General features: G+C 39.3%; 1 protein-coding gene across 1 annotated transcript in view; it reads left to right on the forward strand.

Annotated features, from left to right (window-relative positions):
- Nucleotides 1–676: 676 nt before the first annotated feature.
- The window catches only part of COPB2 (COPI coat complex subunit beta 2), a 33,038-nt gene continuing 6,863 nt past the window's right edge, over nt 677–26,851 (forward strand). Inside the window, exons 1-15 of the mRNA XM_070794125.1 lie at nt 677–813; nt 6,040–6,177; nt 11,655–11,741; nt 11,945–12,071; nt 13,280–13,428; nt 15,242–15,388; nt 16,333–16,432; nt 17,087–17,229; nt 17,474–17,673; nt 19,006–19,116; nt 21,109–21,197; nt 21,290–21,396; nt 22,683–22,826; nt 23,694–23,824; nt 24,082–24,289. Coding sequence (XP_070650226.1) covers nt 811–813; nt 6,040–6,177; nt 11,655–11,741; nt 11,945–12,071; nt 13,280–13,428; nt 15,242–15,388; nt 16,333–16,432; nt 17,087–17,229; nt 17,474–17,673; nt 19,006–19,116; nt 21,109–21,197; nt 21,290–21,396; nt 22,683–22,826; nt 23,694–23,824; nt 24,082–24,289 — 1,884 coding nt within the window. The 5' untranslated portion in view covers nt 677–810. The remainder of the gene's footprint in view (nt 814–6,039; nt 6,178–11,654; nt 11,742–11,944; nt 12,072–13,279; nt 13,429–15,241; nt 15,389–16,332; nt 16,433–17,086; nt 17,230–17,473; nt 17,674–19,005; nt 19,117–21,108; nt 21,198–21,289; nt 21,397–22,682; nt 22,827–23,693; nt 23,825–24,081; nt 24,290–26,851) is intronic.

Raw genomic sequence — 26,851 nt, forward strand, 5'->3', positions numbered from 1 at the left:
GCCGAAGATTGATATATAATTATAAATGAATGAACAATGAGGTCGATGCTCAACAAAAGGAGATCCTGCAGGCCCTGATGATACTCCCATCTCCTCAGTCAGTTCAGTCGCTCAGTTGTGTCCGACTCTTCGCGACCCCATGAATCGCAGCCAGGTCTCTGGGGAGCTCCAAAGCTGAAGACTCTTCGCTGCCCTTCGATCTCAGAAGTATGAAGCTCAGCCCTGAAAGCCGCCCACATCTTTCCAACAGAAATCGGTGCCCCGAGCAGGGCCGGGAAAGGACTACATGGGCCTCATTCTCAGGCAGACCAAGGTAAAAGTGGGCTGAGAGCCTCGCTTCATCTTCCCTTCTCTCCTCCGCCCTCTCCCTCTGACAGAACTTCTCAGCTCCTGTGACACAACTCCACTGTGGGGGAGTTTCTCCGGCCGTTAGCACTCGAAAGTAGCATTTCGCTTTTTCTTGTTTTTTTTTTTTTTTTTTTTTTTTTTAACTCTCAGTTTGTTTCTACTCCACTATGAGCTGCCCCAAGGCACTGCAAAGGATTCTAGAAGCCACACCCCGCTTTCTCCGGAGGCGCCAGGTCCGCTTAGGGCAGTCTGGAGGCCCTGTTGCCTAGGAAACTGGGGCGGGGCTTAGGAAACCAGCCCTGCGCCGACTTTGCGCAGGCGCTCGCTCTGGTCTTTACTATCGCGAGAACTCCGCCCGGAAGTTCCACGTCAGTCAGTCGCCTGGTCAGCGGGTCGGTGGGTTTCTCCAGGACTTCTTGGTCTGTAGCGAGTGAGGGCGCCCGGGCTCGGACCGACGGAGCCATGGTAAGTCCAGGCCTTGCAGGAGGCAGTGGGGCCCCATGTGGCCAAGGCCAATTCTTGGGGCTCCTGGCCTGGGACCCGCAGTTGTCCGCGGCCTGGGTTCCTGCTGCAGCCACCGCCTCAGGCCTTGAGGGGTCCTGGTCCAGTTTGAATTCTGGAAGGGAAGAGGCGGCAGGTCGTTTGGGAAGACAGTGCCTGGACGGTCCCTGATTTCGGTGCTTAAGACGTTTGCTAGAGCTTCTGCGGTCTGCAGTGTAGGGAAATATAGGAAGCCGAAAATGTTGAATTCTGTAGGTTTTGATGAAACTACCTCATTGTGCCTTTAAAACGGTGACAGCTGATTTTGCACTCTTCTGCTTATTTTGGTGTAGTATGCCGCAAACTACGAACTTAAACAGGGAGGCGCCCCCATCCCCCCCACCTTTCGAAATGTGAATGGATCCTATAGAGTCAAAAGTGGAATTTCAGATGCTTTGGAATCCCAGCTTAAGTGTCAAGGGAGAAGCGAAGAGTTGGGACGTATTTTATAAAACTGGTTGGCCTGCTTGTCTGCATTTGCAAATATAGTGACTGAAGAATGACCCTGAAAAGATCCTGATGCTGGGAATGATTGAAGGCAGGAGGAGAAGAGAGCGACAGAGGATGAGATGGTTGGATGGCATCACTAACTCAATGGACATGAGTTTGAGTAAACGGGAGTTGGCGATGAACAGGGAGGCCTGGCGTGCTGCAGTCCATGGGGTTGCAAAGAGTCGGACACGACTGAGTGACTGAACTGAAGAATGACAGTCATACAGCATTTTTGACAAATGACAGATCATCACACCGTTTTTTTATTATCACCCCCAAATATGCGCTAAAATATTTTTGCATTTAAGTTATAATAGTAAGAAAAACAGTGCGATAGTGTGAGAATTTCTTTCCAAAAGCATGCAAGAGATTGTGTATTTTGTATTTAAACATTTTCTTGCTTTTTTTTTTTTTTTTTTTTTAACTTGTTAGGCAACACAGGTTCAGAGATTTTGGAGCTTGAAGACCTTAGGGATTAATAAGTCCAGGTCCCTCACCTTGCAGTTAAAAGGGGGGAAAAAAGTTTAAGGCTAATTGCTGCAGAGTTTTAACTGCAACAGAAGTTGATTCCCTGGGGAAACTTGTGAACATTATGAATATTTCCATAAAAATGCATAAACACAGCATTGCATAAAAATTTAATGGGCTCACTCACAGATACTCTCACCCACCAATACTCATTCATGAGCCTTCTTGGGTCCCCAGATAAGAGCCCCAGAACAAAACTTGAGTCCTCCTACCTTGTATTACCAAGGACCTGCTCTGGAGTGTGCTGTGGTTTTCAAAATGGACATTTTTGGAAACAGCCCCTTGCATCTGCCTAATTTAGTTTTCTTTTGTGATTTTTAAGAGTATTTTTATAATTAAATATTTCATTCTTTAACACATTTAAAATCTTTTACAAAAGATTTTAAATGTAAATTTGTTCACTCATTTACCATAGAGCGTTTACTGTGTGCCATGGATTTTGCTAAACATTTGCTTCCTAATTCTCATAGCAGGTGGGAGAGTGAGTTATAAATGTTCATGGAGTGGTTAAAATATGCAAGGCACTGTTCTTACTGCTTAATACTGAATTTAATTCTCATTACACTAAGGGATAGATAATAGTCAATAGTTTTATATACCTCAAACCTGAGGGAAGTTAAGTAAACTTGCCCACTGTCATGCATTTGAGATGAGCAGTGGAATTGAAGCTTGAGTGCATCATGATTCTTTAGATCTTGATTATCCTATCTGTTCTTAAACCTCTTTTGTTGTTGTTTAATCGCTCAGTCACGTGACCCCATGGACACACCGAGGCTCCTCTGTCCATGGGATTTTCCAGGCAAGAATTCTGGAGTTAATTGCCATTTCCTTCTCCACGGGATCTTCTCAGTTCAGGGACTGAACCCATGTCTCCTGTATTGGCAGGCAGATTCTTAAGTGCTGAGCCACCACAGAAGCCTCCCATACCCAAATATATAAAGTGCTGAATATTGCACATGAATGAGCTCTTAAGGAGCATCTACTCTAGAAACCAAAAAGAGACATGTGCACAAATATTAAACGTTAAATTCTGTAGGATCCTGCAGGAAAGGATACTTCTAGTAGGGTAATCCAAAAGATTATATGATGGCAGTGACGTTTAAGCTAAGTCCTAAATGCCTTCGGCCTTGGGGAGATACAAGGAGATGTTTAGAGTTAAGGCTGTAATATGAGTATCTTTCCTGATAGCTCAGTTGGTAAAGAATCAGCCTGCAATGCAGGAGACCCCGGTTCGATTCCTCAATTGGGAAGATCCCCTGGAGTAAGGGAAAGGCTACCCACTCCAGTGGAAAATTCCATGGATGGAGAAGCCTGGTGGGCTACAGTCCTTAGGGTTGCAAAGAGTCAGACACAACCGAGTAACTTCACTTTCATTTTCACCCACTCCAGTATTCTTGGGCTTCCCTTGTGGTTCAGTTGGTAAAGAAGCCACCTGCAATGCTGGAGACCTGGGTTTGATCCCTGGGTTGGGAAGATTCTCTGGAGAAGGGAAAGGCTACCCACTCCAGTATTCTGGCTTGGAGAGTTCCATGGGCTGAATAGTCCATGGGGTCGCAAAGAGTCAGACATGACTGAGCCACTTTCAGTCACTTTTATGAGTACCTTACTCGTCTTGGTATTCCACAGTCCCTAGTACGATGTCTCATTCAAAGTAGGCACTAAAATATTGGGAGAAATGCAGCAAGAGCCCTTGGCTCTTGAGATTGTGCACTAGGGGCATGTTGTTATACTGGTATTGCTTTGTACCTTGGGCCACCTTCACTTTTACTCAGTAATCAATCATTTAAAACATTTTTTAATGGTAAAATGTGCATAGTTTAAAAGTGTACAATTTCCTCATTGGCTGGAGAAAAAGTATGAGATATGCTGGCTTATGTTAAACTCCCACCATGATTCCTGGCATATAATAGACACATCATGTTTGCTAACTATGGAGAGACCAGAAAAAAAGTTAATATTTGTGAAGGTAATTAATGGGGCAAGATCCAGAAATAGATGAAGTGAAAAAGTCCTGCTTCAGGAAGGAATGTGAAAATAATGGTTTGAAAGTAGAAAGTTTGAGATGGAGAAGACATTTTTGTGGCGATTGTGAAGAGCCAGAGAACTTAGATCTTTTAAAGGAAAGTAAGGGGTGGAGGTTGTTGCCAGAAGTAGGGGAGGCATTTATAGAAGTGAGAACCAGGTTTGAAGTAGTCAGTGACCCAGATTTAATAGATGTCCAAAACAATAAATAAGAGCTGTGTGAGGTGTTTGCTATGTCTCAGGAAATTACCTCTGCTGAAATCATTTAGCAGGCTTCATTTGTGTAGAAAAGTAATGTTAAATTTCTCTCCCATTCATGAACATCACAGAAGATAGCAAAAATAAAAATTTGATGGTAACTAAACTTGCCAAGTAAACTCTTAGGTTGTGTTTAAAACCTGCTGAAGGAGAAACAGGTTTTAAATCAGTCTTCCTCATATCTGCTTCCAAGAGAGAACTGAGACTACTGCCATAAGCCATCAGTGTGTATAATGAATTAACTTTTCTCCTAAAAAGCCATCCTTGGAAGAACTGAGAAAATAGTTATTCAGATCATTTTTTTTTCTGTGGTTCGGATGACAAATCCAGGTTGAAAAATGCTGTTTTAAACTCTTAGTATTTATGACGAGAGTATTTTAGCTTTGGTTCAAAATTCTTCTAATTTCCATTTGGTTATTATAACTTAAATCCATTAAAATATTATAAACATTCCCATTTGACTCCAGAGCCCTTCATGGACATGGCCCTTATTGATCCCACATTACATTGTCTAGCATTTACTATAATAACACTATTGCCAAAATACATCTACGATTCTCTGAAGAACTCAATTTAAAAAAATAGTAAAGGTATAATTGACATATTATTATGTTAGTTTTAGGTGTCTAATACAATGATTTGATATTTATATATAGTAAAACAATCACCACAATAAGTCCAGTTAACATTTGTCACCATACATAGTTATAAAATTGTGTGTTTTTGTGTTTTTTTCTTGTAATGAGAACATTTAAGATCTACTCTCTTAGCACCTGTCAAATACACAACACTGTATTAACTGCTTTGCTGTACAATACATCTCCATGATTTACTTTATAACTGGAAGTTTGTACCTTTTGACCCCCTCTACCTATTTCTCCCTCTTCTACACTCCACCTCTGGCAGCTACCAATCTGTTGTTCTCTGTATCTATGAGCCAGTTTTTTTTTTTTTTTCTCATGTATCAACCAGAACAACATATCACAACATATTGAGGGCCAAAGTAGATACGAGAAATGAACTGTCTTGTTAAGTCAGAATTTAAAGAGTTCTGCAGAACTGTAAACATTGCTACTCTTATCACTGAATTTCTTTCAAAGCTGTAGTTATTTTGTCTAAGTTAACGTGAATAGGTTTAGTTTGTTTTTGAAAATGAATTAATACATGAATATTTTAAAGTTGTCTTAGTTTTAATTTTTAACATGATAAATATTAATAAATATAATCTACATAAATAAGGTGGCTCAAACGGTAAAGAATCTGCCTGCAATACAGGAGACTCGGGTTCGATCCCTAAATTGGGAAGATCCTTTGGAGAAGGGAATGGCAACCCACTCCAGTATTCTTGCCTGGCGAATTCCATGGACAGAGGAGCCTGGCGGGCTACAGTCCACGGGGTTGTAAAAGAGTTGGACACAACTGAGCCTTTCACCTTTCACCCTTCACATAAACAGAAGCTTTTTAGTGTCCTCAAAAATTAATACTGTAAAGGTGTCTGTAAACCAAAAAGTTTGACAAGTGCTGCTATGAGTTAAAGTTTTTTAAATAGTCGTATTTTTTGTATGTATGAGTGAATAAGTAGGTGCTTTAGACTTTAAACTGTGGCTACAGTTTCGCAAAGTAAAAACTGAATTGTTTTGTATGCATGTTCAGTTCAATTCAGTTCAGTCGCTCAGTCGTGTCCGACTCTCTGTGACCCCATGAATCGCAGCACGCCAGGCCTCCCTGTCCATCACCAACTCCCGGAGTTCACCCAGACTCACGGTCTGTTTTTACTCAAGATCGCAAACATGTTTCATTTGACATGGCAATATAACATTTTGTTTGCTTGTTTTTCATGTTTCTCCTTAGCCTCTGCGACTTGATATCAAGAGAAAACTTACTGCTCGATCCGATCGAGTTAAGAGTGTGGATTTGCATCCTACAGAGCCATGGATGTTGGCCAGTCTTTACAATGGTAGCGTGTGCGTTTGGAATCATGAAACACAGGTAGAAATTTTTAAGGACTTTATTAGAAATACTGTCTTAGACTGTTTATAATGAAAGAAAATAAATATAATGGTAGTGTGTGTATGTGTGTGTGTATATATATATATATATACTGCTTTTCCAAATAAATTGGTACAAAGTATTTTTAATAAAGATAAGCTAACATTTATGAAGATAGAGCTTGTGGTAGAAACTGTTCTGGGCTCATTGTATCCAATATTGAAGTATTAAGTTCTCATGTAGGTAGTATTAGCTCTTCTTTGAAGAAACTGACCAATATAAGATCACTTGCTCTAGATAATAGTATTTAATGGTGCTTAATTTGCCATTCAGTGAGTATTCTAAAAATCTTAAAAATGGGATTTTTACTTTTACTAATTTTCCCCCACATGCTTAATATAATGCATGGTGCAGATAACTTTCAGGCAGCCATACAGATTATAGACAATATCAGAGAGATGTTTGCAGTCAGCTTTTCATTACATGTGGAAATATGTCTTTACAGATTATCTGTCTTAAATGCTTTCCTCTGAGTAAGTAATATATTTTTCAACTTAGTTTATCTTTTCCAGTCTTTTTTGGCCATCCTTAATCTTTTTCTTTCAACGTATAGAACATATAGTCAGCACTATACTATACAGTTTTGTGTCTATTTATACAGTAATTATCCCCAACATCCAAGGTTAAGTTTTTAAAATCCAGATAAAATTCACATTTGAGGGGTTTAAGATGGCAAAAATAGGCCTTAGGAGGAACCAAGTTCAAAAGTAAACTTAACAGCTTATATCATTCTAATGAAACAGTAAGGACTGCACATTCAACTAGGACCCCACCAGTGATATTTTATTCACATTAACATTTTGTTTTCTGCTGTATCCCAGTGTCTATGACGTTACCTGACATACAATAAGTGCTCAGTAACTATGTGTTGAACTACTGAATAATAAACTTTTCTATCAGTATATCACTAATTCAGAATTTCTGTCCTCTGCAGTTTCAAATCTTGTGAATTCCTTTTGTCTTGCTGTGGAAAGGATGCTTGCTAACTGCTTTTGGTGGGGTAGGGGATCTATTCTATCCAAATGTTTAAAATCTTTCTGGTTTTGTGCTTAACAGATATATTGGTGCCTCCCCCACCCCCGCCATGCTTCTTAGGGGTTCCCTCTGTCAGCTCCATTTTACCATCGCTCACTCTCCTTCCTCTCACTATGGTATGCTCTAAAGCCCAGGTGTACTTCCCTTACTTTTACTATAATGTAACTGCTTAATTCAGGTCATCTACTTTGCTTCATCTTTGTGTTTGTACCCTTCTGTGCCCTTCTGCAGGACCATCTGCTTCCCCCTTCATAATTCATCTCATTGGTAATTTTTAAAATTTCCTTCTTTCCTTCAAGAAAATAAGGTTCTGTGAGGACAGGGCTTTTCCTAGTGTTAATTCCCATTGTTATTTCAAGTGGGCACCTGACAGTCAGGCTCGCAGTAGATACTCAGTAAGTCTTATTGAATGGTTGATTTGTTTTGGATGTCCCTGCTTTTCTTCCTTTATCACCAACAGAAGTTACTTGGCACTCATGTATATGGAGAGCAAGATGCTTGAAAGAGCCGAAAAGGTTTTAGGGAGTAAATTCAAATGTTCTTGAATTTCAAATGAGGAATTATATACTCTTTGCGGTGATGGGTGCAGCAGTTAAAAAATCAGTATGTTAGAATTTGAAGCCATCCTGCTAATTAAATGATATGGGGAAGACTTAACCATGTTGAGGCTTGATTTATTTACCTAAATGAAAATGATATGTTGCCTTTCTTACTTCACAGGATTGTCAGAATGATTAAATCAAATTAGATTAAATTGTGTATGAAACCTGTCAGGCACCATACAAGTATTTCTTTATTTACTTACTTCTCATTGATGATTTATATGTTGAGTGTGTAGTATTTCATCCTTTTTATCTTGTTTAGTTTCTGGAGTAGGAAGACCATCCCTTAGGTCATTTGTATCAGCCATAGCACTTAACGTAGACCTGAACCATGACTGTTAGTGCTATGGCTGCTTTATTTTTTACTGCTCAGCAGATCCCTGAGTTTGTTGCCTCCTTAAGAGGCCTTACAAATAGCTGTGAAAAGAAGAGAAGTGACAAGCAAAGGAGAATAGGAAAGATATACCTATCTGAATGCAGAGTTCCAAAGAATAGCAAGGAGAGATAAGAAAGCCTTCCTCAGCGATCAATGCAAAGAAATAAAAACAACAGAATGGGAAAGACTACCGATCTCTTCAAAAAATTAGAGGTACCAAGGGAACATTCATGCAAAGATGGGCTCAATAAAGGACAGACATGGTATAGACCTAACAGAAGCAGAGGATATTAAGAAGAGGTGGCAAGAATACACAGAAGAACTATACAAAAAAAGAACTTCACAACCCAGATAATCACAATGGTGTGATCACTTACCTAGAGCCAGACATCCTGGAAAGTGAAGTCAAGTGGGCCTTAGGAAGCATCAATATGACAAAGCTAGTGGAGGTGATGGAATTCCAGTTGAGCTATTTCAACTCCTAAAAGATGATGCTGTGAAAGTGCTGCACTCAGTATGTCAGCAAATTTGGAAAACTCAGCAGTGGCCACAGGACTGGAAAAGGTCAGTTTTCATTCCAGTCCCAAAGAAAGGCAATGCCAAAGAATGCTCAAATTATTGCACAATTGCACTCATCTCACACGCTAGTAAAGTAATGCTCAAAATTCTCCAAGCCAGGCTTCAGCAGTGAACTTCCAGATGTTCAAGCTGGTTTTAGAAAAGGCAGAGGAACCAGAGATCAAATTGCCAACATCTGGGTCATCGAAAAAGCAAGAGAGTTCCAGAAAAACATCTATTTCGCCTTTACTGACTATACCACAGCCTTTGACTGTGTGGATCACAATAAACTGTGGAAAATTCTGAAAGAGATGGGAATACCAGACCACCTGACCTACCTCTTGAGAAACCTATATGCAGGTCAGAAGCAACAGTTAGAATTGGACATGGAACAACAGACTGGTTCCAAATAGGAACAGGAGTACGTCAAGGCTGTATATTGTCACCCTGCTTATTTAACTTCCATGCAGAGTACATCATGAGAAACGCTGGGCTGGAAGAAGCACAAGCTGGAATCAAGATTGCTGGGAGAAATATCAATAACCTCAGATATGCAGATGACACCACCCTATGGCAGAAAGTGAAGAACTAAAGAGCCTCTTGATGAAAGTGAAAGAGGAGAGTGAAAAAGTTGGCTTAAAGTTCAACATTCACAAAACTAAGATCATGGCATCCGGTCCCATCACTTCATGGCAAATAGATGGGGAAACAGTGTCAGACTTTATTTTTGGGGGCTCCAAAATCACTGCAGATGGTGACCGCAGCCATGAAATTAAAAGACGCTTACTCCTTGGAAGGAAAGTTATGACCAACCTAGACAGCATATTAAAAAGCAGAGACATTACTTTGCCAACAAAGGTCCGTCTAGTCAAGGCTATGGTTTTTCCAGTGGTCATGTATGGATGTGAGAGTCAGACTGTGAAGAAGGCTGAGCGCCGAAGAATTGATGCTTTTGAACTGTGGTGTTGGAGAAGACTCTTGAGAGTCCCGTGGACTGCACGGAGATCCAACCAGTCCATCCTAAAGGAGATCAGTCCTGGTTGTTCACTGGAAGGACTGATGTTGAAGCTGAAACTCCAATACTTTGGCTACCTGATGCGAAGAGTTGACTCATTTGAAAAGACCCTGATGCTGGGAGGGATTAGGGGCAGGAGGAGAAGGGGACGACAGAGGATGAGATGGTTGGATGGCATCACCAACTTAGTGGACATGAGTTTGGGTAAACTCCGGGAGTTGGTGATGGACAGAGAGGCCTGGTGTGCTCCAGTTCATGGGGTCGAAAAGAGTCGGACACAACTGAGCGACTGAACTGAACTGAACTAAGAGCTTTTGTGCGTTACCATGTCATCTTGTAGGTTGCATGTTCTGCCTGCTCAACGTGTGTCTGTATCACAGTCAGCTGGTAATGATTGTGCAGGTTGGAGCTCATGTCCCCACTTATTCAGTCTTTTCTGAAGAATCTTTGAGGTCTTGCTCAAGAAGCCAGATTGGGCTCAACAGTTCTTACGAACCAATTCCTATTTTTAAATTTGGTACACCTGGTTAATCAATCATAATATGCTCTTTTCACTATTCTCTAGTACAGAAACAGATACAGAAAAGTGATAGTTTGGGGCTTCCCTGGTGGCTCAGTGGTAAAGAATCCACCTGTCAATGCAGGAGACATGGATTCGATACCCAAACCAGAAGCGTACCACATACCGCAGAGCAGCTAAGCCCGTGCACCACAGCTATTGATTCTGTGCCTCAGAGCCTAGGAACAGCTACTACTGAGCCCGTGTGCCACAACTGCTGAAGCCTGTGCACCCTTGCGCCTGTGCTGTGCTTTAAGAAAGGCCACTGCAATGAGAGGCCCATGCACAACAACGAGAGAAGAGCCCCCAGTCTCCACAACTAGAGAAAAACTTGTGCAGCAGGAAGACCCAGAACAGCCAAAAAATAAATTGTATATATAAAAAAAGAATGAAATAATTTTTTAAAAGGGATAGTTTGACTTTCAGAATTTTAGAGAACAAAGTATCAAAGTGGGAGGACAAAGAAATGCATTCGTTGTTGTTCTTTCTGGCACGGTCTTCTAGTTTTCCACCTTTATCCTGTGTGTATCATTCTTTTCTGAGCAGCTTTCTATCCTGTGTATATAATTCTATTCTGAGCAGCTTTAAAGGACATCTTAATCACTGTGAGGAATTAGAAATCACTTAGTTCATCACTAAAAAGAAACAGCTTCTGTATGGAAGTATATTGCTGAAGTATACAAAAGAATTGTATATTGTTTATAAGTTTATTTTATGAATTTATGGGTTTAATTTTTAAAAGAACAAAACTAAGAGCTAATTCATTCAATAAATACTTATTACACATGGGTTGTTTTTCATCCGCTGTTCTTAGGCTCTAAGTATACAGTGGTGAACAAGATTCCCACCCTCAGGGGGCTTAGCAGGAAAGACTGACATTAAGCATGTAATTATGAAAGTGCTATGTTGTAAAAGTGGAGTATAAGGTTTTTTGGGTGGGTTTTCAGGTGGAGGGAATGGGAGCAAAGGTAAGGCTGAGAGTAGCTAAGGATGGGGCTAGAGAAGTAGGGAAGGACTGGAGCACAGAGGATGGGGAAATTCATCTTGTGGATATTTGCTTTCTTTTTTCTTTTATAAGTATTTTAGGTTTGAATCTGTTTAAGAAAAGATGATTGGTCAATGTTTTCCATTCGACTGCTTTTATATTTTAGCTAGAGAATATTTTTAAGATTAGAAGTGATCTAAATAATTGGATGTTTTAAATATAACAGAAAAGATTTTTCAGTTGTTTTTTCATAACTCAAAGTGGTATGTTCTTGTTACATTTTTAAGACACTGGTGAAAACATTTGAAGTATGTGATCTTCCTGTCCGAGCTGCAAAATTTGTTGCAAGGAAGAATTGGGTTGTAACAGGAGCGGTAAGTAAGCATATGAATTTCTAATCCCATTTCTGAATTGGTCAGTGATTACCTAAATGAGTTGCAGAATTTTGATTCTTGCTTTCTTTTGTTAATTAGTGCAGTGTTTTGAAGCCTGAACTTTATACCTTGAGCCTATAGTATATTTGTTTGTGCAGTTTACTTCATAAGAGTAATGATGGTTTTTAAATTTTCATTTCTAGGATGACATGCAGATTAGAGTATTCAATTACAACACTCTGGAGAGAGTTCATATGTTTGAGGCACATTCAGACTACATTCGCTGTATTGCTGTTCATCCAACCCAGCCTTTCATTCTAACCAGCAGTGGTAAGAGATGACCCCTATTGGTCATGTAGGTCTCTTTGAGTAATTCATTTTCATTTAGTGAGACATGCAATTCATTTACTGCTGTTACAAGTAGAGTTCTGATTTCAAGCAGCCTTTAAACTATTTAAATCCATTAACATGCTATCAGTGCTGCTTGCTTTTGTATTTTAATGAATGTCAGCTCTACTTAGGATTTGTGTAGCAGTTGCTCTGATTCCTGTCAGGGAAGACCTGAAGGTCTAGATGTGGAACATCTGCTAAACAGAAAGCTAATTTACCTGCTGAGTGAGTGAGTTTTTGGCAGATTGCCATATACTCTAGTCAGTTTTATCTTTATATTCAGACTAGTTTGCACCTTGGTATTATGTATAAAGCAGTGGAGCTTTTTGGAAGGCAGTTAAAACAAGTTGCCGGAGAAGGCAATGGCACCCCACTCCAGTACTCTTGCTTGGAAAATCCCATGGATGGAGGAGCCTGGTAGGCTGCAGTCCATGGGGTCGCGCTAAGAGTCGGACACGACTGAGCGACTTCACTTTCACTTTTCACTTTCATGCATTGGAGAAGGAAATGGCAACCCACTCCAGTGTTCTTGCCTGGAGAATCCCAGGGACAGGGGAGCCTGGTGGGCTGCTGTCTATGGGGTCACACAGAGTCAGACACAACTGAAGTGATTTAGCAGTAGCAGTAAAACAAGTTGCACTAAATTGGTAATAGGTCTTTGAAACATTTTTAAGTTAGAAATTGAGAAGTATTTCAGAACTTTTTTTAACCAGTTGAAGCCTGGCGTGCTGCAGTCCATGGGGTCGAAAAGAGTCAGACATGACTAAGCAACTGAACTGATTAAAAGAGAAATGCTTGTTTCTGAAATAGTCATTGTCATCATTTTTCAGTCATACTTAGACTCTAATTAAACTTGTTACTCTTTTATCATTCTGTAAAACCCATTGAGTCTATTTTAAATTTTTTCCATGAAAATTGTATATTTGCTATTAGTAATCTCTTTTATCTCCATTCTTCAGAAAGTTAAAATTATTCTTAGAATAAGCATTTTGAAAAAATCTGTTCAATTCTGATTCGGTGTCTGTAAGTCATGGAATATATGATTTGTGTTAGATTTTCTTCCTTAAAAAGGCACAGAGATTCTGCACCTTAGTTCTGAATGAAAGAAATAGATATTGCAACTAAGTGGAGACTTTCTTTTGGTCTAGATGACATGCTTATTAAACTCTGGGACTGGGATAAAAAATGGTCTTGCTCACAAGTGTTTGAAGGACACACCCATTATGTAATGCAGATTGTGATCAACCCTAAAGATAACAACCAGTTTGCTAGTGCTTCTTTGGACAGGACAATCAAGGTAAGATGCCCATTGTTTGTGTCAGTTATGCTTGTTGGTGAGATATAATTGTGTTAGGTATTTTACTGCTGTCTTCCCAGAAAGTTATTCCTATCTTAGAAGTTTCCCTCAAAAGCTCATTTTGAAGCAAAATAGGACTTCTTATTTTGATTACAGAAGGGCATATTCTGTTTAGAAAAATGGTGTGGCAACTCAGTGCTCTTAATGGAGGGGTGTTTCTCCATGTGGAAGCAGTATATTGTAAGAGTTTTAAACCTCTGCAAACCCAGAATAAGAAAATGCCTGTGTCTTCTCTAGGTCACTGTTTTCCTCTTTGTTAGTGTATTTGCTGTTTCCTTCTGCTGATTATTAATCTATTTCATTTGCCTCCATTCTCTTTTTCTTACTCTATTTCTCCATACCACTGCCAGTTATCTTTCTAAAACATGGGTTCCGTCTTGTCAGTTCCCAATCTAAGGGTAAAGTCCAGATGCCTTGGTGTGGAATACAAGGGTTTGCAAGACCAACCTTAGCTAATGTTAGGAGTCATGTCCTGTAAACCTGGTCTCCTCACCATTTTCTCAAGAAGCCATGAATGTTCACGGAACCTTACCTCATTCAGCTGGTCCCTCTGCCTACAGTATTCTTTATTCTCCCTTTTTGATTTCTTTCCTCTGGAGAATTACTCATCTTTCAAGGCTTAGCAGTTATTTACTCTGAGAAGCTCCCTTCAGACATCCATTTCACCCCTAGACAGAGCCATTCTCATCCCATTCCTTCCATTCTTTTTGGCCTCTTATGGCCTTCCTGCTGAATAATAATGGGAAATCTTTATTCCTGAAATGTTGATGTTTGGGGCAGGAACCGTATGTTACCCTTCTCCCACAAGCAGACACACATTGGCAAGCAGCACAGTGCCCTGTCTGTATTAGATGCATGTTGCAGTGAGTGCACATATATTCCTTTTCCCACTGTAGTATTTAAAATATTTCCATATGCATAGATTTAACTTCGCTTACATGAACAGGCTTACATCTATGTAACATTTTTATTAGTTTTCCTTTAACTTATATAAACTGTTGTCTTCTGTTTGACAACTTATTATTAAATAGTACATGTTGAATATCTTAGGGCTTTGAATTACTTTATTATCATTTTTCTTTTACTAAATTATCCTTGTTTTTGACATAGGTTGAAAACTTTGAAATTAGTTTCAAACTTTCTTCACTAAATTCGATATGACTTGAGGACAAAATTGTCTTACCTTTGGCCCTAGTAAAGTTTGTTTACATATCTTTGTACTCCCCACGGGGCCTCCCATGTAGTGGTCATACAAAATAAATATTTGTAAAGATAAAGCTCAATAGCAGTGCTGTAGTAATATTTGACTGCTTTTTCATACTTGAAATTTTTTGATTAAAGCAGTAATTTTTTTCCTTTTAATACATCTCACTAAGTCCATTTTCATTAGCTTTGTGTTACTAATAACTCTCTCATAACATCATTTCCTACCCTTACAGTAGTGTTTCTCAAAGTCAAGACACCTGGGGTGTCTGTTGAAAATCTAGATTCCTGAATTTCATTGTAGTTCCACTGAATCATAATCTCTAAGGATAAAGCCTGGAATTTGGCATTTCAGAGAATGCCATAGTGATTCTGCCCTCTGGAAATTCAAGTAAAGTGAGAAAGAACCCAAACACGTGGGTGAAAAACTGAGCATTCTTCAGCTTCTCTGCTGGGCTTTGGCATTTCTGTGACCTGTCAGGGGTGTGGTGGAGCTGCCTTCTGAAATGAAGGCCCCATGTTGACTGGCAGATGCTGTTGCTCTCTGAAGGTGTGGCAGCTGGGCTCATCGTCCCCAAACTTCACTCTGGAGGGACATGAGAAAGGTGTGAATTGCATTGATTACTACAGTGGTGGTGACAAGCCATACCTCATCTCAGGAGCAGATGACCGTCTTGTGAAAATATGGGACTATCAGGTACAGTTTTTTCATAGCTTACTTGCCTTATGTTAGATGTACGTCTCACTGTTTCTTACAGAACAGTTCAAACTTGGGTTGTTGAACTCTGTTTTGAGCATAATAATAAGGCATCAGGAATTGCACCTAAACTGTGGTCTCAGAATTCCCCATGAAAATAGCAACAAATGCTTATTAAGAGTTTAAAAATAAAATGCCATCATGTTCATTTTTCATTTACTACTAGAAATGAGAAATTTCAAGGTTTTAATTAAAATGAATTCTTATATCCTTTAGTATCCTCATTGGCAGACTTCCATTTGTATTTCAAAACTAGCACACTAGTGACCAATGTCAGACATCACAATAGTGCTATCATTTTGCCACATAAACTCTTGTAAACCTGATTATGAACTCTTGTTTCTACACTTTTTATCTCCAAGATTTTAAATTTTAATTTTTTTGTTTCTCACCCACTCCAGTGTTCTTGCCTGGAGAATCCCAGGGACAGGGGAGCCTTGTGGGCTGCCATCTATGGGGTCGCACAGAGTCAGACATGACTGAAGCGACTTAGCAGCACATCAAAATAACCACAAATAGTTAATAAAATGAGGCCTAGAAAACCACTTATCATGAGATACTCAAATCTGTGTTTAAATGCAGGATAAAAACATTAAAGACATCTTAGGAAATGGGGGCACTGATACTTAGATGAAAACCAGCTCTTTCAGGGTGTGTGTGTGTGTATGTTTTCTTCTTTAAATATGATAGTTACTTTTGCCTGTACTATCAAATAATGAGAAAACATGTACACAATAAGATGATTCTCTTTCAAAAATCTCTGTATTGAATATTGTTTAGATTTTTATGACCATTATCATTGATTGTGTATCTGTGCTCGGGGAAAATTAAGGATGAGTTATTGTTTTCCACTAATAAGAGTGTTTTCTGTGTATTGACTATAGAATAAAACTTGTGTACAGACACTGGAGGGACATGCCCAAAATGTGTCTTGTGCCAGTTTTCATCCTGAGCTGCCCATTATCATCACAGGTTCAGAAGATGGTAAGTTAGAAATGTATATTTATTCCTATGCTTATCATTCATTGCTGAGTGGATACGTAAGCCAGCTTAGTGCCCTACACTTTCATTGGAAGTTTCAAAAGATTTTGCTATTTTTTAATAGAGTAGATTACTTAAGCTATAGTAGAGTACAAGGACATTGTTACTATCATTATCATCATCATGATTCTGATGTGTTTTGACTCTGTTAGGTACATAAGAGGACACCTGGAAGTGCTAGGGGAAGACGGAAAAAGCCTGTGCTTTGGAGTCTGAAATCCTGGGATCAGATTCAGGCTCTGCCACTTCATAGATGTGTGGTTTAGATACATTATGAAATGGGAATAGATATATCTGCCTCATAGGATCATAGTGCAAGGATGTGGAGAAATAACATAGAAAGCATCTGGCATGTAGTAGGCACTGTACCCAGGAATCCTGTCATTATTTCACACATAAAAATGACATTTCTTTTTTTTAGCTTGTTATGTACTTTCTATTATATGTTTATGTTGCTCTATAAAGTCACAGACTACAGATCAAAAATGAAGCTTCCAGGAAGTGTGTTTGAATATGAAGACTTCCACGTGGCTGGTCCACCTGACAGTTCACTTTTGGGTATTCAAGTCAAATGGCTGATTCACATTGTTTTTTCAGGAACTGTGCGTATTTGGCATTCAAGCACCTATCGCCTTGAGAGTACTTTGAATTATGGAATGGAGAGAGTATGGTGTGTGGCCAGCCTGCGAGGGTCCAATAACGTTGCTTTGGGCTATGATGAAGGGAGCATCATTGTTAAGGTAATCTCTCATTGCACCGTCTCTGAATAGGGTATACAGGGGGAGCAGTTTTCTTCTAAGTCACCAGCTTTGTTAAACTGGCACTCTGTCATTAAGCTATGTACTTAAAAGAGATTAGGTACTGGCGAGGAGAGTTAAGTGGAAGAAAGGAGCCCTCCATTAAATGAAAATAGAAAATGTTTATTTTGTTGTAGTTTCATTTGTTCTCCTTTTTGTGGCTAAAAGTCATTTGTCATTCCTCCAGCTTGGTCGGGAGGAACCTGCCATGTCCATGGATGCCAATGGAAAGATAATCTGGGCCAAACATTCAGAAGTCCAGCAGGCCAACCTAAAAGCAATGGGAGATGCTGAAATTAAAGATGGAGAAAGACTGCCACTGGCAGTAAAAGATATGGGCAGTTGTGAAATATACCCTCAGACTATTCAGCACAATCCTAACGGGCGGTAAGCCACCACCAGAATCTCCCTCTGGACCTCTGTGTGTGTTTGCATATCCACAGCTTGTCTCACAGCCCTGCCTGTGATGCGCATTCCTCATGGAGCTTTTGCCCTGACCTCACAGTCCTCAACACAGTGGCAGGCAGCCAGGCCTGTTGATCTTGTCTGCATGCACAGTGAAGCATAATTGCCTTCCTGGCCTTTCCCACTACACAGTTTTGAACAGTGGAATAGTTTTGTGTTGACTCTATTTCATATGTGTTGGTATGCATCCTTATGACATGTCCTTATGCTCCTTCAAGGGCAAGAATCCTGTTTTACCCAAGACTTAGTAGGTGCTCTCTACATATTTGCTGACTCATTGCTCTTAAGAAGAGTTGTGAGGTCTTTGTCTTTTGAAAAAGTTTTGGGAAAGGTAATAATTCTGCTTCTTCTCTGTAATTTGTACCATCAGCTTTGTTTCTCCCTTAAGATTTGTAAAGCACTGAACATCTTGTTTCTCATACAATGAGTTTAAACGTGTAAGCTTTAAAAATTATTTTAAAGTAGATCTGAGCATTTTATAATGCTGTCCTGAGTATTAAAAAAGACCAAGTATATAAACCAAGTATGCTGCCTTGTTCAGTAAATGGTCTCCATAATTACTTGCAATAAAGTTTTCTTATGAAGAATAAGAACACATTACATATTTTCCCCTTAATATCATAAAACAATTTTTGCTTAAGTTTTACATTTCACCTTTGGCAGTCTAATAACAGCCAATATGTCTGTTGAGAAAGTTTTGACCATGCAACATTCTTTTTTTCCAATCAAATGTTAAAAATACCCTGTTTATTACAAATATCATAAATTTAACAGTCATTGAAAAGTGGGGTAAGATATTTTCATTTATTTGAATGATCAGCTTTAAAGTGATGGTAGCCTTGCAAGAAGGTCATGCCTTCTTATTGTGTAGATGTAATGAGCAAAATGCCAGGTATCTGAGTACTCAACAAATGCTAGTTGAATTATTGGAGTCCTCTCCTATACGTCTCCAGCCTTTCTTATCTTCCTGACCCTTTGTTTGTAAGAGAGGCCATTGCAATAATATTTTCAGCAGTAACCCCATCTTCATAATCTGCTTTTGATTTGTTGGGTGTAGTATTTTTGTCTAGCTCTGTATTCCAAGAAATATATAACTTTAAAAGATATTAGGTTCATTTGTAACAGTCAACTGAAATAACATTTGTTATTAGAAATATTTCACCATATTAGAAACAAGATAAATCATTGTTTCTTAACTTCTGCATGTCATTGGTCCTCTGTACTTCTCCCCACCCTGGCTTTTCTAACTTGTAGGTTTGTTGTGGTGTGTGGTGACGGCGAGTACATCATCTACACGGCAATGGCACTGAGGAACAAGAGCTTTGGGTCTGCCCAGGAGTTCGCGTGGGCCCACGACTCTTCAGAGTAAGTTTTGTCTGTGTCATATCAGCTGCCCCTGATAACCAGTGGGCATTCTGTATGCAGCTGTATTGAAGAGGTCTGCAAGGCTCAGTAGGCTGTGCTTCTCCATGTTGAAGACCAGTTCTCACCAGACCTGTGTTGGAGGATTAGTCAGGGGCAGATGTGCAGCATGAGCTGCATTTAACATTTTATACTCGGTTTTGAGCTGGCTCTCTCAATCTGACCCAATAATAAACTGGGGACCCAACACCTATTTTTCCTTGGTGGAGCCCATGGCAGGGCTGAAGGCAGAGTAGTCCCTCAGATAAAGACCTTGGCAGGTCCCACCTCCCTCCTCAGAACCTGCATCCTGAGCTGCTGCTGCTGCCCTCATCTGAACCACTTGGAGAGATACTAGATTCTAATGTAATCATGATAAAAACTTAATGAATCTGTGATAAAACATCACAGAAATGATGATGTTACTTATCTCCCATTCTTAAATTCTGTCTGAATTCAAAATGTTCATAAAATTGTCTCATTAAAAACAGAAAAAAATCTACCTCTCAATATTATACTAGATATTTACTGACTGGTTCCTTTTTGATTCCTGTTTGGTGCATGTAATAAACATGGGGGTTTTGGTTTTTTCCAGACTACACACTGAGTTACATCTTCATAGTTTTCTTGGTTTTGTTTTCTCCGTATTTTGTGTTGCCTCTTCTGCCAACAGTGGGCAACTTAGGCCTCAGCATTGCTCAGTAAGATGCATGCTTTTTAGTTTTTAACAAAAAGGTCCCTGAGAGGTAAGATCTTTTCATCAGTTTCCTAAATAAACTCATTTATGCACAGTTCCATATACTAAAAAGTACTTTGTTACCGTGAGCACGGTTATGGTTTGTGACTTGCCATACCTCTCTCAGCACACGTCTCCCTCTGTTTTGATAGTTCCTTCTTTTCAGGTTTATCCAGCCCAGGCCCTCCCTGTTCAGCATCTTTCCTATTGGAGCAAAGTACTTATTCCATCCCTTTCTCATAATACTCTTGAATATCCAGCCATAGCCCCCTTTCAAGAGAGAAGCCAGAGTATACACAATTTATAAGTTGTTGCTAAGCATGACTGACCTAGTGAGCCACTTATAAAAGTTTTTGTTTTTTTAAGTTACTTTTTATTGAGGAATAATTTATACAAAATAAAAGGCACTGTTTTAAGTGTATCTTTCAGCGAATTTGGACACATGGATGTAACCTGTAACCACCAGCACAGTCAACATTTCTGTCACCTCAAAAACAATCCCCTTGTTTCTCTTATAGGCAGCACCCCACCCTTGTTCCCCACTAGATTAGATTTGTCTTCTTTAGGATTTCATCAGTGGAGTTGTGCGGTATATATTTGTCTGGCTTGTTTTGCTCAGCATAATGTATTTGAGCTGCATCCATGTTATTACATGGGCTTCCCGGATTGCTCAGTGATAACGAATCTGCCTGCGATGCAGGATATGTGTGGGTTTGATCTCTTATCTGGGAATATCCCCTGGAGAAGGAAATGGCTACCCACTCCAGTATTTTTGCCTGTGGAATCCCATGGACAGAGGAGCCTGGCAGGCTACAGTCTGGGGTTGCAAAGAGTCAAACACGACTGAGCGACTAAACAGCAATTTACGGATGCATGGATCAATAACTGGTTCCCTTTTTGGCAGGGAGTATTCCATTGTATGCATAGACCACAGTTGGTTTACTCATTCACCTGTTGAAGGACATTTGGATCTTTTAAAATGGTTTGTAAGCCCTAGTAATTTGTGTAATAGACATTGTGAAGCCTGTTCATTATTTGTCCAACTGTAAGCAGTTCACTGATCTCTTAGGAAAAAAATATATTAGTGAATCTTCAGATATTAATTTTATATTTTTGTGTAATTCACTACTTAAATACATTTGAAGATACTTGTAATATTTGGTGGAATTACAGTGTAGTATATATGTAATAGGCTATAATTGCTTTCCTTTTCCCCCTAGGTATGCAATAAGAGAGAGCAACAGTGTTGTAAAGATATTTAAGAACTTTAAGGAAAAAAAATCATTTAAACCAGACTTTGGAGCTGAAAGTAAGTGCTGTTTATATATGATACAATTTTAGAAACTTTGTAATGCCTCAAAAACATCTAAAGATCTGAAAATATTTTGTTGTTCTTTGTAGGTATCTATGGAGGCTTCTTACTGGGAGTCAGGTCTGTAAATGGTTTAGCTTTCTATGACTGGGAAAATACGGAACTCATACGCAGAATTGAAATTCAACCCAAACACGTGAGCTTCCGTCTTTGCTGTCTTTGGAACGTACCTCTTTGTGACAAACTCTGGGTCCCTGAGGCCAAGAAATACCCTGGTACCCTGCTTTCCCTGTCCCATTGTGATGGACATGGGGCCATTTACCTCGGGATTGCTTTTAAAAGGAGGATTGGGGTATTTGAATAAGGTAGTAGATGTTGGGCTTTTTGAAAAGTATAAAGAGTTGTACAAATGCCAAGTGCTAGTCGTATTTTAAATGGCTTTAATGCTTTGAAGAGGAAAAGTCAATGAGTTCTTCACGTGGCAAGACCTGCAAGTCTCCCACTCAGTTCAGAAAGCCTTTGCCTATGTTATCTGATAACGGCTGTTTAAACTTTAGGTGGCCGTTCACCAGTGATGGTTTTCTACCTTTAGATCTGCCTGCTTCTTTGAGAGCTTTCATTGTCAGGAAGTTATCTCTGGAGACAGATATCTCCCAGGGTCCTGGTTCTGATTGCTAGTGTCTGCATTGTCTCAGCAAGGGAGGCATCATCCTCAAGGGGGCAGACATCGGTTCCTGAAACCAATTGATGAGAAAAAGTACTCTATTTTATCTATAAAACATAGATGTTCATATGTTCATACATGTTATGTGTTTGTATACTGTGTGTATGTTTATGTATTACATAATGTATAGATGGATAGTGGGCGTCCTGGGTGGCTCAGTTGGTAAAGAATCTGCCTGCAACGTAGGAGACCTGAGTTTGATCCCTGAGTTGGAAAGATCCCCTGGAGAAGGGAATGGCTACCCACTTCAGTATTCTTGCCTGGAGAATTCCAGGGACAGAGGAGCCTGGTAGGCTACTGTCCATGGGGCCGCAAAGAGTCGGACACGACTGAGCAACTTTCACTTTCAGATGTGTAGTATCTGTGATATTAAAACTTCATAAAGGAAAGTGGGAAAAAAATGCCTAAAAAAGGTTTGGTGTGGGGGTCATAATGGGGGTGGGAGGAGGGAGAGACATTGTTGTAGAGCAGCTAGAAATAGTCTGTACTCCTCTGAATCTCACTTACTGCCAGCACTTACTGCCAGCGCTCCTTCCTGCCTCCCTAGGGCTTTCCATTTCTGTAAATAAAATAGCAGCGCCCTGTCCAACCTCCCAAGTGTGTGTGTGTGTGTGTGTGTGTGTGTGTGTATCAGATTAAGTGCTTACTTTTTATTCTAATGTAAGAAGATAAATCTTGTAGGAAACAGCATATGCAGTTTGTCACATTCACATAGACTCCAAAATCATTTATCTGTGTTTTTGTTTGTCATGTCACAGATTTTCTGGTCTGACTCTGGAGAGCTAGTCTGTATTGCAACTGAGGAGTCATTTTTTATCCTTAAATATCTGTCAGAAAAAGTCTTGGCTGCACAGGAAACACATGAAGGAGTTACTGAAGATGGCATTGAAGATGGTTTTGAGGTAATTGCATCAGTGAAACTTTAGCTTTGTTTTTAAACGAATTATGTACTTACAGCTGAACTTCACTCAGTATAACATTTTATTGTAAATTAGGTTTGGGAAAACTTAATAAACACTTAAGGAGTTATGGTAAAATGTGGAAATTAAAGTCTTGGCTCAAAGATCAGGGTCTGAAAGTATTTGTTAAAAGAGATTTGTGCTTTGATTATAGGAAATCTTTAGACCAGCTTTGACAGTTTTTCAGTAAGGAAGTTAGAAGTTGTTACGGTCCTAAGACAGTTTAGTTAGAGTTATTTAAAATGGGTTTTCAAGCAGAGGGAGCCTATCCTGGTACTCTCTGATGACTTAGAGGGGTGGAACTTGGTGAGGAAGGGATGGAAGCTCAAGAGGGAGAAGATATATATATTAATTATGGCTGATTCACTTTGTTGTACTGCAAAAACCAATACAATATTGTAAAGCAATTTTCCTCCATTTAAAAAATAAATTAAGAGTCTGTAATTATCTTTACAAAAATAAATGAACTTCCAAATATAAAGATAAATCATCCATGGTAGAGGTGTCTTAGAAGATTTTGTGAAATACTTATTATGCCAGTCTCATGTATGTTAGGAATTTCAATCAGCACTTTCTTAGATTATAGCTTTAACTCAACGGTAAGACTTTATAGATGCTCATTCAGGAATCTGTTCTTAAATGAAGAAAGAGGATAGACATTCCAAGAAAGATTTTCTTTCTTGAAATAGGATTCTTTCTTTGCATCTCTTTTTCTATCCATCACCCCTAATTACATTCAGTTTTTTGTTATTGAAAGTTTGTTATTTGTTGTTGAATAAGATAATAACAGGCTTCATTTTCTTTCTGTAGGTTCTTGGTGAGATTCAGGAAATTGTGAAAACAGGGCTGTGGGTAGGCGATTGCTTCATTTACACAAGTTCTGTGAACAGATTAAATTATTATGTCGGAGGAGAAATAGTCACCATTGCCCACTTGGACAGGTAGCTGACTATCGTTTTGCTTTCGTTTTTAATATCCTAAATTTAAAAGTATACTTTAAAAATAAAACCAGTTGCTGGCTTGTAACAATGATAGGCCTGGTTTTTCAGTGTTATGGTTTTAATAGGTGGCAATTTGCTAACTAAAACTGCGTCAATCAAATGAAAAGATTTTGAGCAAGAAGCAGAGGGAAGAAGGGAGAGAGAGAGTATGTACTGATCTGGGCTTAATTCTAAATTAGTTTCCATTTCTCTTACAGGACAATGTATCTCCTGGGCTATATTCCTAAAGACAACAGGCTTTATCTGGGGGATAAGGAACTGAACATCGTTAGCTACTCCCTGCTGGTTTCAGTGCTGGAGTACCAGACAGCCGTCATGCGGAGGGACTTCAGCATGGCCGATAAGGTCCTCCCAACCATCCCGAAAGAGCAGAGGACCAGAGTTGCACACTTCTTGGAAAAGCAGGTAAGGGGGGTTGTTTGTTTATTTATGTGTGTTTTTAAAGCCAGCAATTTGAAAGAATGTTTGTATGAGTTTGAACTTTCTTTCTTTATTGTCACTGTAATTGTTTCCTTATGGCAGTGGACTTTCTCTTATAAATTTAGGTCACTTATTAATATGCTTCCTTCTCCTTTCTCATTGTCCTTCATATCCCCTTTATATGTTGAAGGTGATTTATTAGTCTTCCCTTTCTCTAGACTTCTTTTCCATTCTATGAGTATTTTCATTTCTATGCTGTATTTTTCTCTATCTTAGCTAGCTTCTCTCTTTCTGTAAAATACACATAAAATTTATCATTAGTGATGGGCGTTTTCCTTAAAGTAGCATTTTTATAATCAGAGTTTGTTTATTCTTGAAACATAGTTGATTTACAGTGTTGTGCCTGTCTGCTGTATATGACTCAGTTATACACAAATATACATTCTTTTTTTATAATCTTTTCCGTTGTGGCTTATCGCAGAATATTGAGTATAGTTCTCTGTGCTGTACAGTAGGGTGTTGTCTATCCATTCTATACAAAATGGTTTGCACCTGCCAACCCCCTCCTAGTCTATCTCTGTCCCTCTCCCCTCCTTGGCAACCACAAATCTGTTCTCTATGTCTATGAATCTGTTTCTGTTTCTTAAATAGGTTTTGTGCCATATTTTAAATGCCACATATAAGTGATACTATGTGATATTTGTCTTTGTCTTTCTGACTTACTTCACTTAGTATGATAATCTCTAGATCCACTGGCATTATTTCATTCTATTTATGGCTGTGTAGTATACCATTGTATCTATGTACCACATCTTTATCTAGTCCTCTGTCGGTGGACATTTCAGTTGTTTCTGACTCTTGTGAAAAGTGCTGCTTTAAAATCCAAGTTATGTGCACAAAAGCTTTGGAAGGCTTAGGAGAACACAGCCCTCTCCCTTCGCTCATTTACGCTCCCTAGTGGTAATCACTTAATTCTTTTAGCTGACTGTTGGCATTTATTTCCACATGTCTAACATGCTTATTATGGAGAAGGCAATGGCACCCCACTCCAGTACTCTTGCCTGGAAAATCCCATGGACGGAGGAGCCTGGTAGGCTGCAGAGTCGCTAAGAGTCAGACACGACTGAGCGACTTCACTTTGACTTTTCACTTTCATGCATTGGAGAAGGAAATGGCAACCCACTCCAGTGTTCTTGCCTGGAGAATCCCAGGGACGGAGGAGCCTGGTGGGCTGCCGTCTATGGGGTCGCACAGAGTCGGACACGACTGACATGACTTAGTAGCAACATGCTTATTATATTGCTGTTTCTCAGTTTTAGGTATTTTTTGGGACCTCCCACTCTGTAGAAAATGAAGAATTTATCTTTCTTTCACTCCCCCTGCTTCAACAACCTACATGCCACTTAAATCGTTACATCATAATTTTGATTAGATCAGTATCCATTGTTTATATTATTATGACTATTTAAACCCTGTTGACAGCTGAGCCATATTATAGCTTCCCCTTTTTTCAGTTGTTTTCCCTGAGTTAATAACTGATTCTTTTATTAACGTTGCTTATTTCTCTATGTGTTTAGGGTTATTCTTCCTACTCTGCTGCTTCTCCAGATTTCCTTGCTATCTCCTTTCAGTGTGTTCAGTCTCCTTCAGGCTCAGCTGACTTTTTCACTCATCATGAGTATCCCCTCCCCATCATGTTGGGGCCTCCCTTCGTCTTGAGCCATTGTTTCCTATATCCCCTATCTTCTTTCCTGGCTTACTCCCTCATTTTGCTGGAGTATGTCCTTCAGTAGTTTTCTGAGAAAAGGGTTTTTTATTGATAGGAAGTAAATGTTTTTGTGACCTTGAATATCTGAAAGTGCCATTGTTCTACCCTAGAACATATTTGGCCACTTAACTGGATATAGAATTCTAAGTTGGAGATAGTTTTCTCTCAGAATTATAAAAAAAAAATTCTATTTTGTCTTCTGGTTTCTAGTTATTGTTGAAGTCTAAACCATTTATATTCCTGAGTCTTGGTGCCTGATCTGTTTTTTCTCTTTGGAAGCTTTTTGGATCTTGCTCCTGTTGTTCTGTAATGTTATCATGATGGTGGGCCCTGGCTTAGGAGTCAGTCATCATTCATTCTGCTAGGTATTAGATGAGCTCTCTTAATTGGAAGCGCATTCCTTCATTTTTGAGAGATTTTGTTGAATCATGTTTCTGTTGATTTCCTTCCTATGTTTTCCATATCCTCTCTGTGGAACTGTTGTTCAGATGTTGGACTTCTTGGCACTGGTTTTCTCATTTTGTTATTCTTGGACTTTTAAAATCTTGTTTATTGATCAGAGTTTCTCTTCATACCCTCTGTTAGGGTATAAGTGATAGTTGGAGTTTTCTTTTTCCCTTATTGGTATGCTTTCTTCAGATTACTGTTACTGGTCCTGCTATTATTGGTTTGATTTCTGTCTTTCCTTTTAAAGATTTTCCTCAGGTATCTGATGATCTTTGAGCACTCCTTTAAGAGTGGAGGTCTAAGCAGCAGGTCAAAAGATCTGAGTTCATGGG

This window comes from Bos indicus, chromosome 1 (assembly GCF_029378745.1).
Source record: "Bos indicus isolate NIAB-ARS_2022 breed Sahiwal x Tharparkar chromosome 1, NIAB-ARS_B.indTharparkar_mat_pri_1.0, whole genome shotgun sequence".
Taxonomy (NCBI): Eukaryota; Metazoa; Chordata; class Mammalia; order Artiodactyla; family Bovidae; genus Bos; species Bos indicus.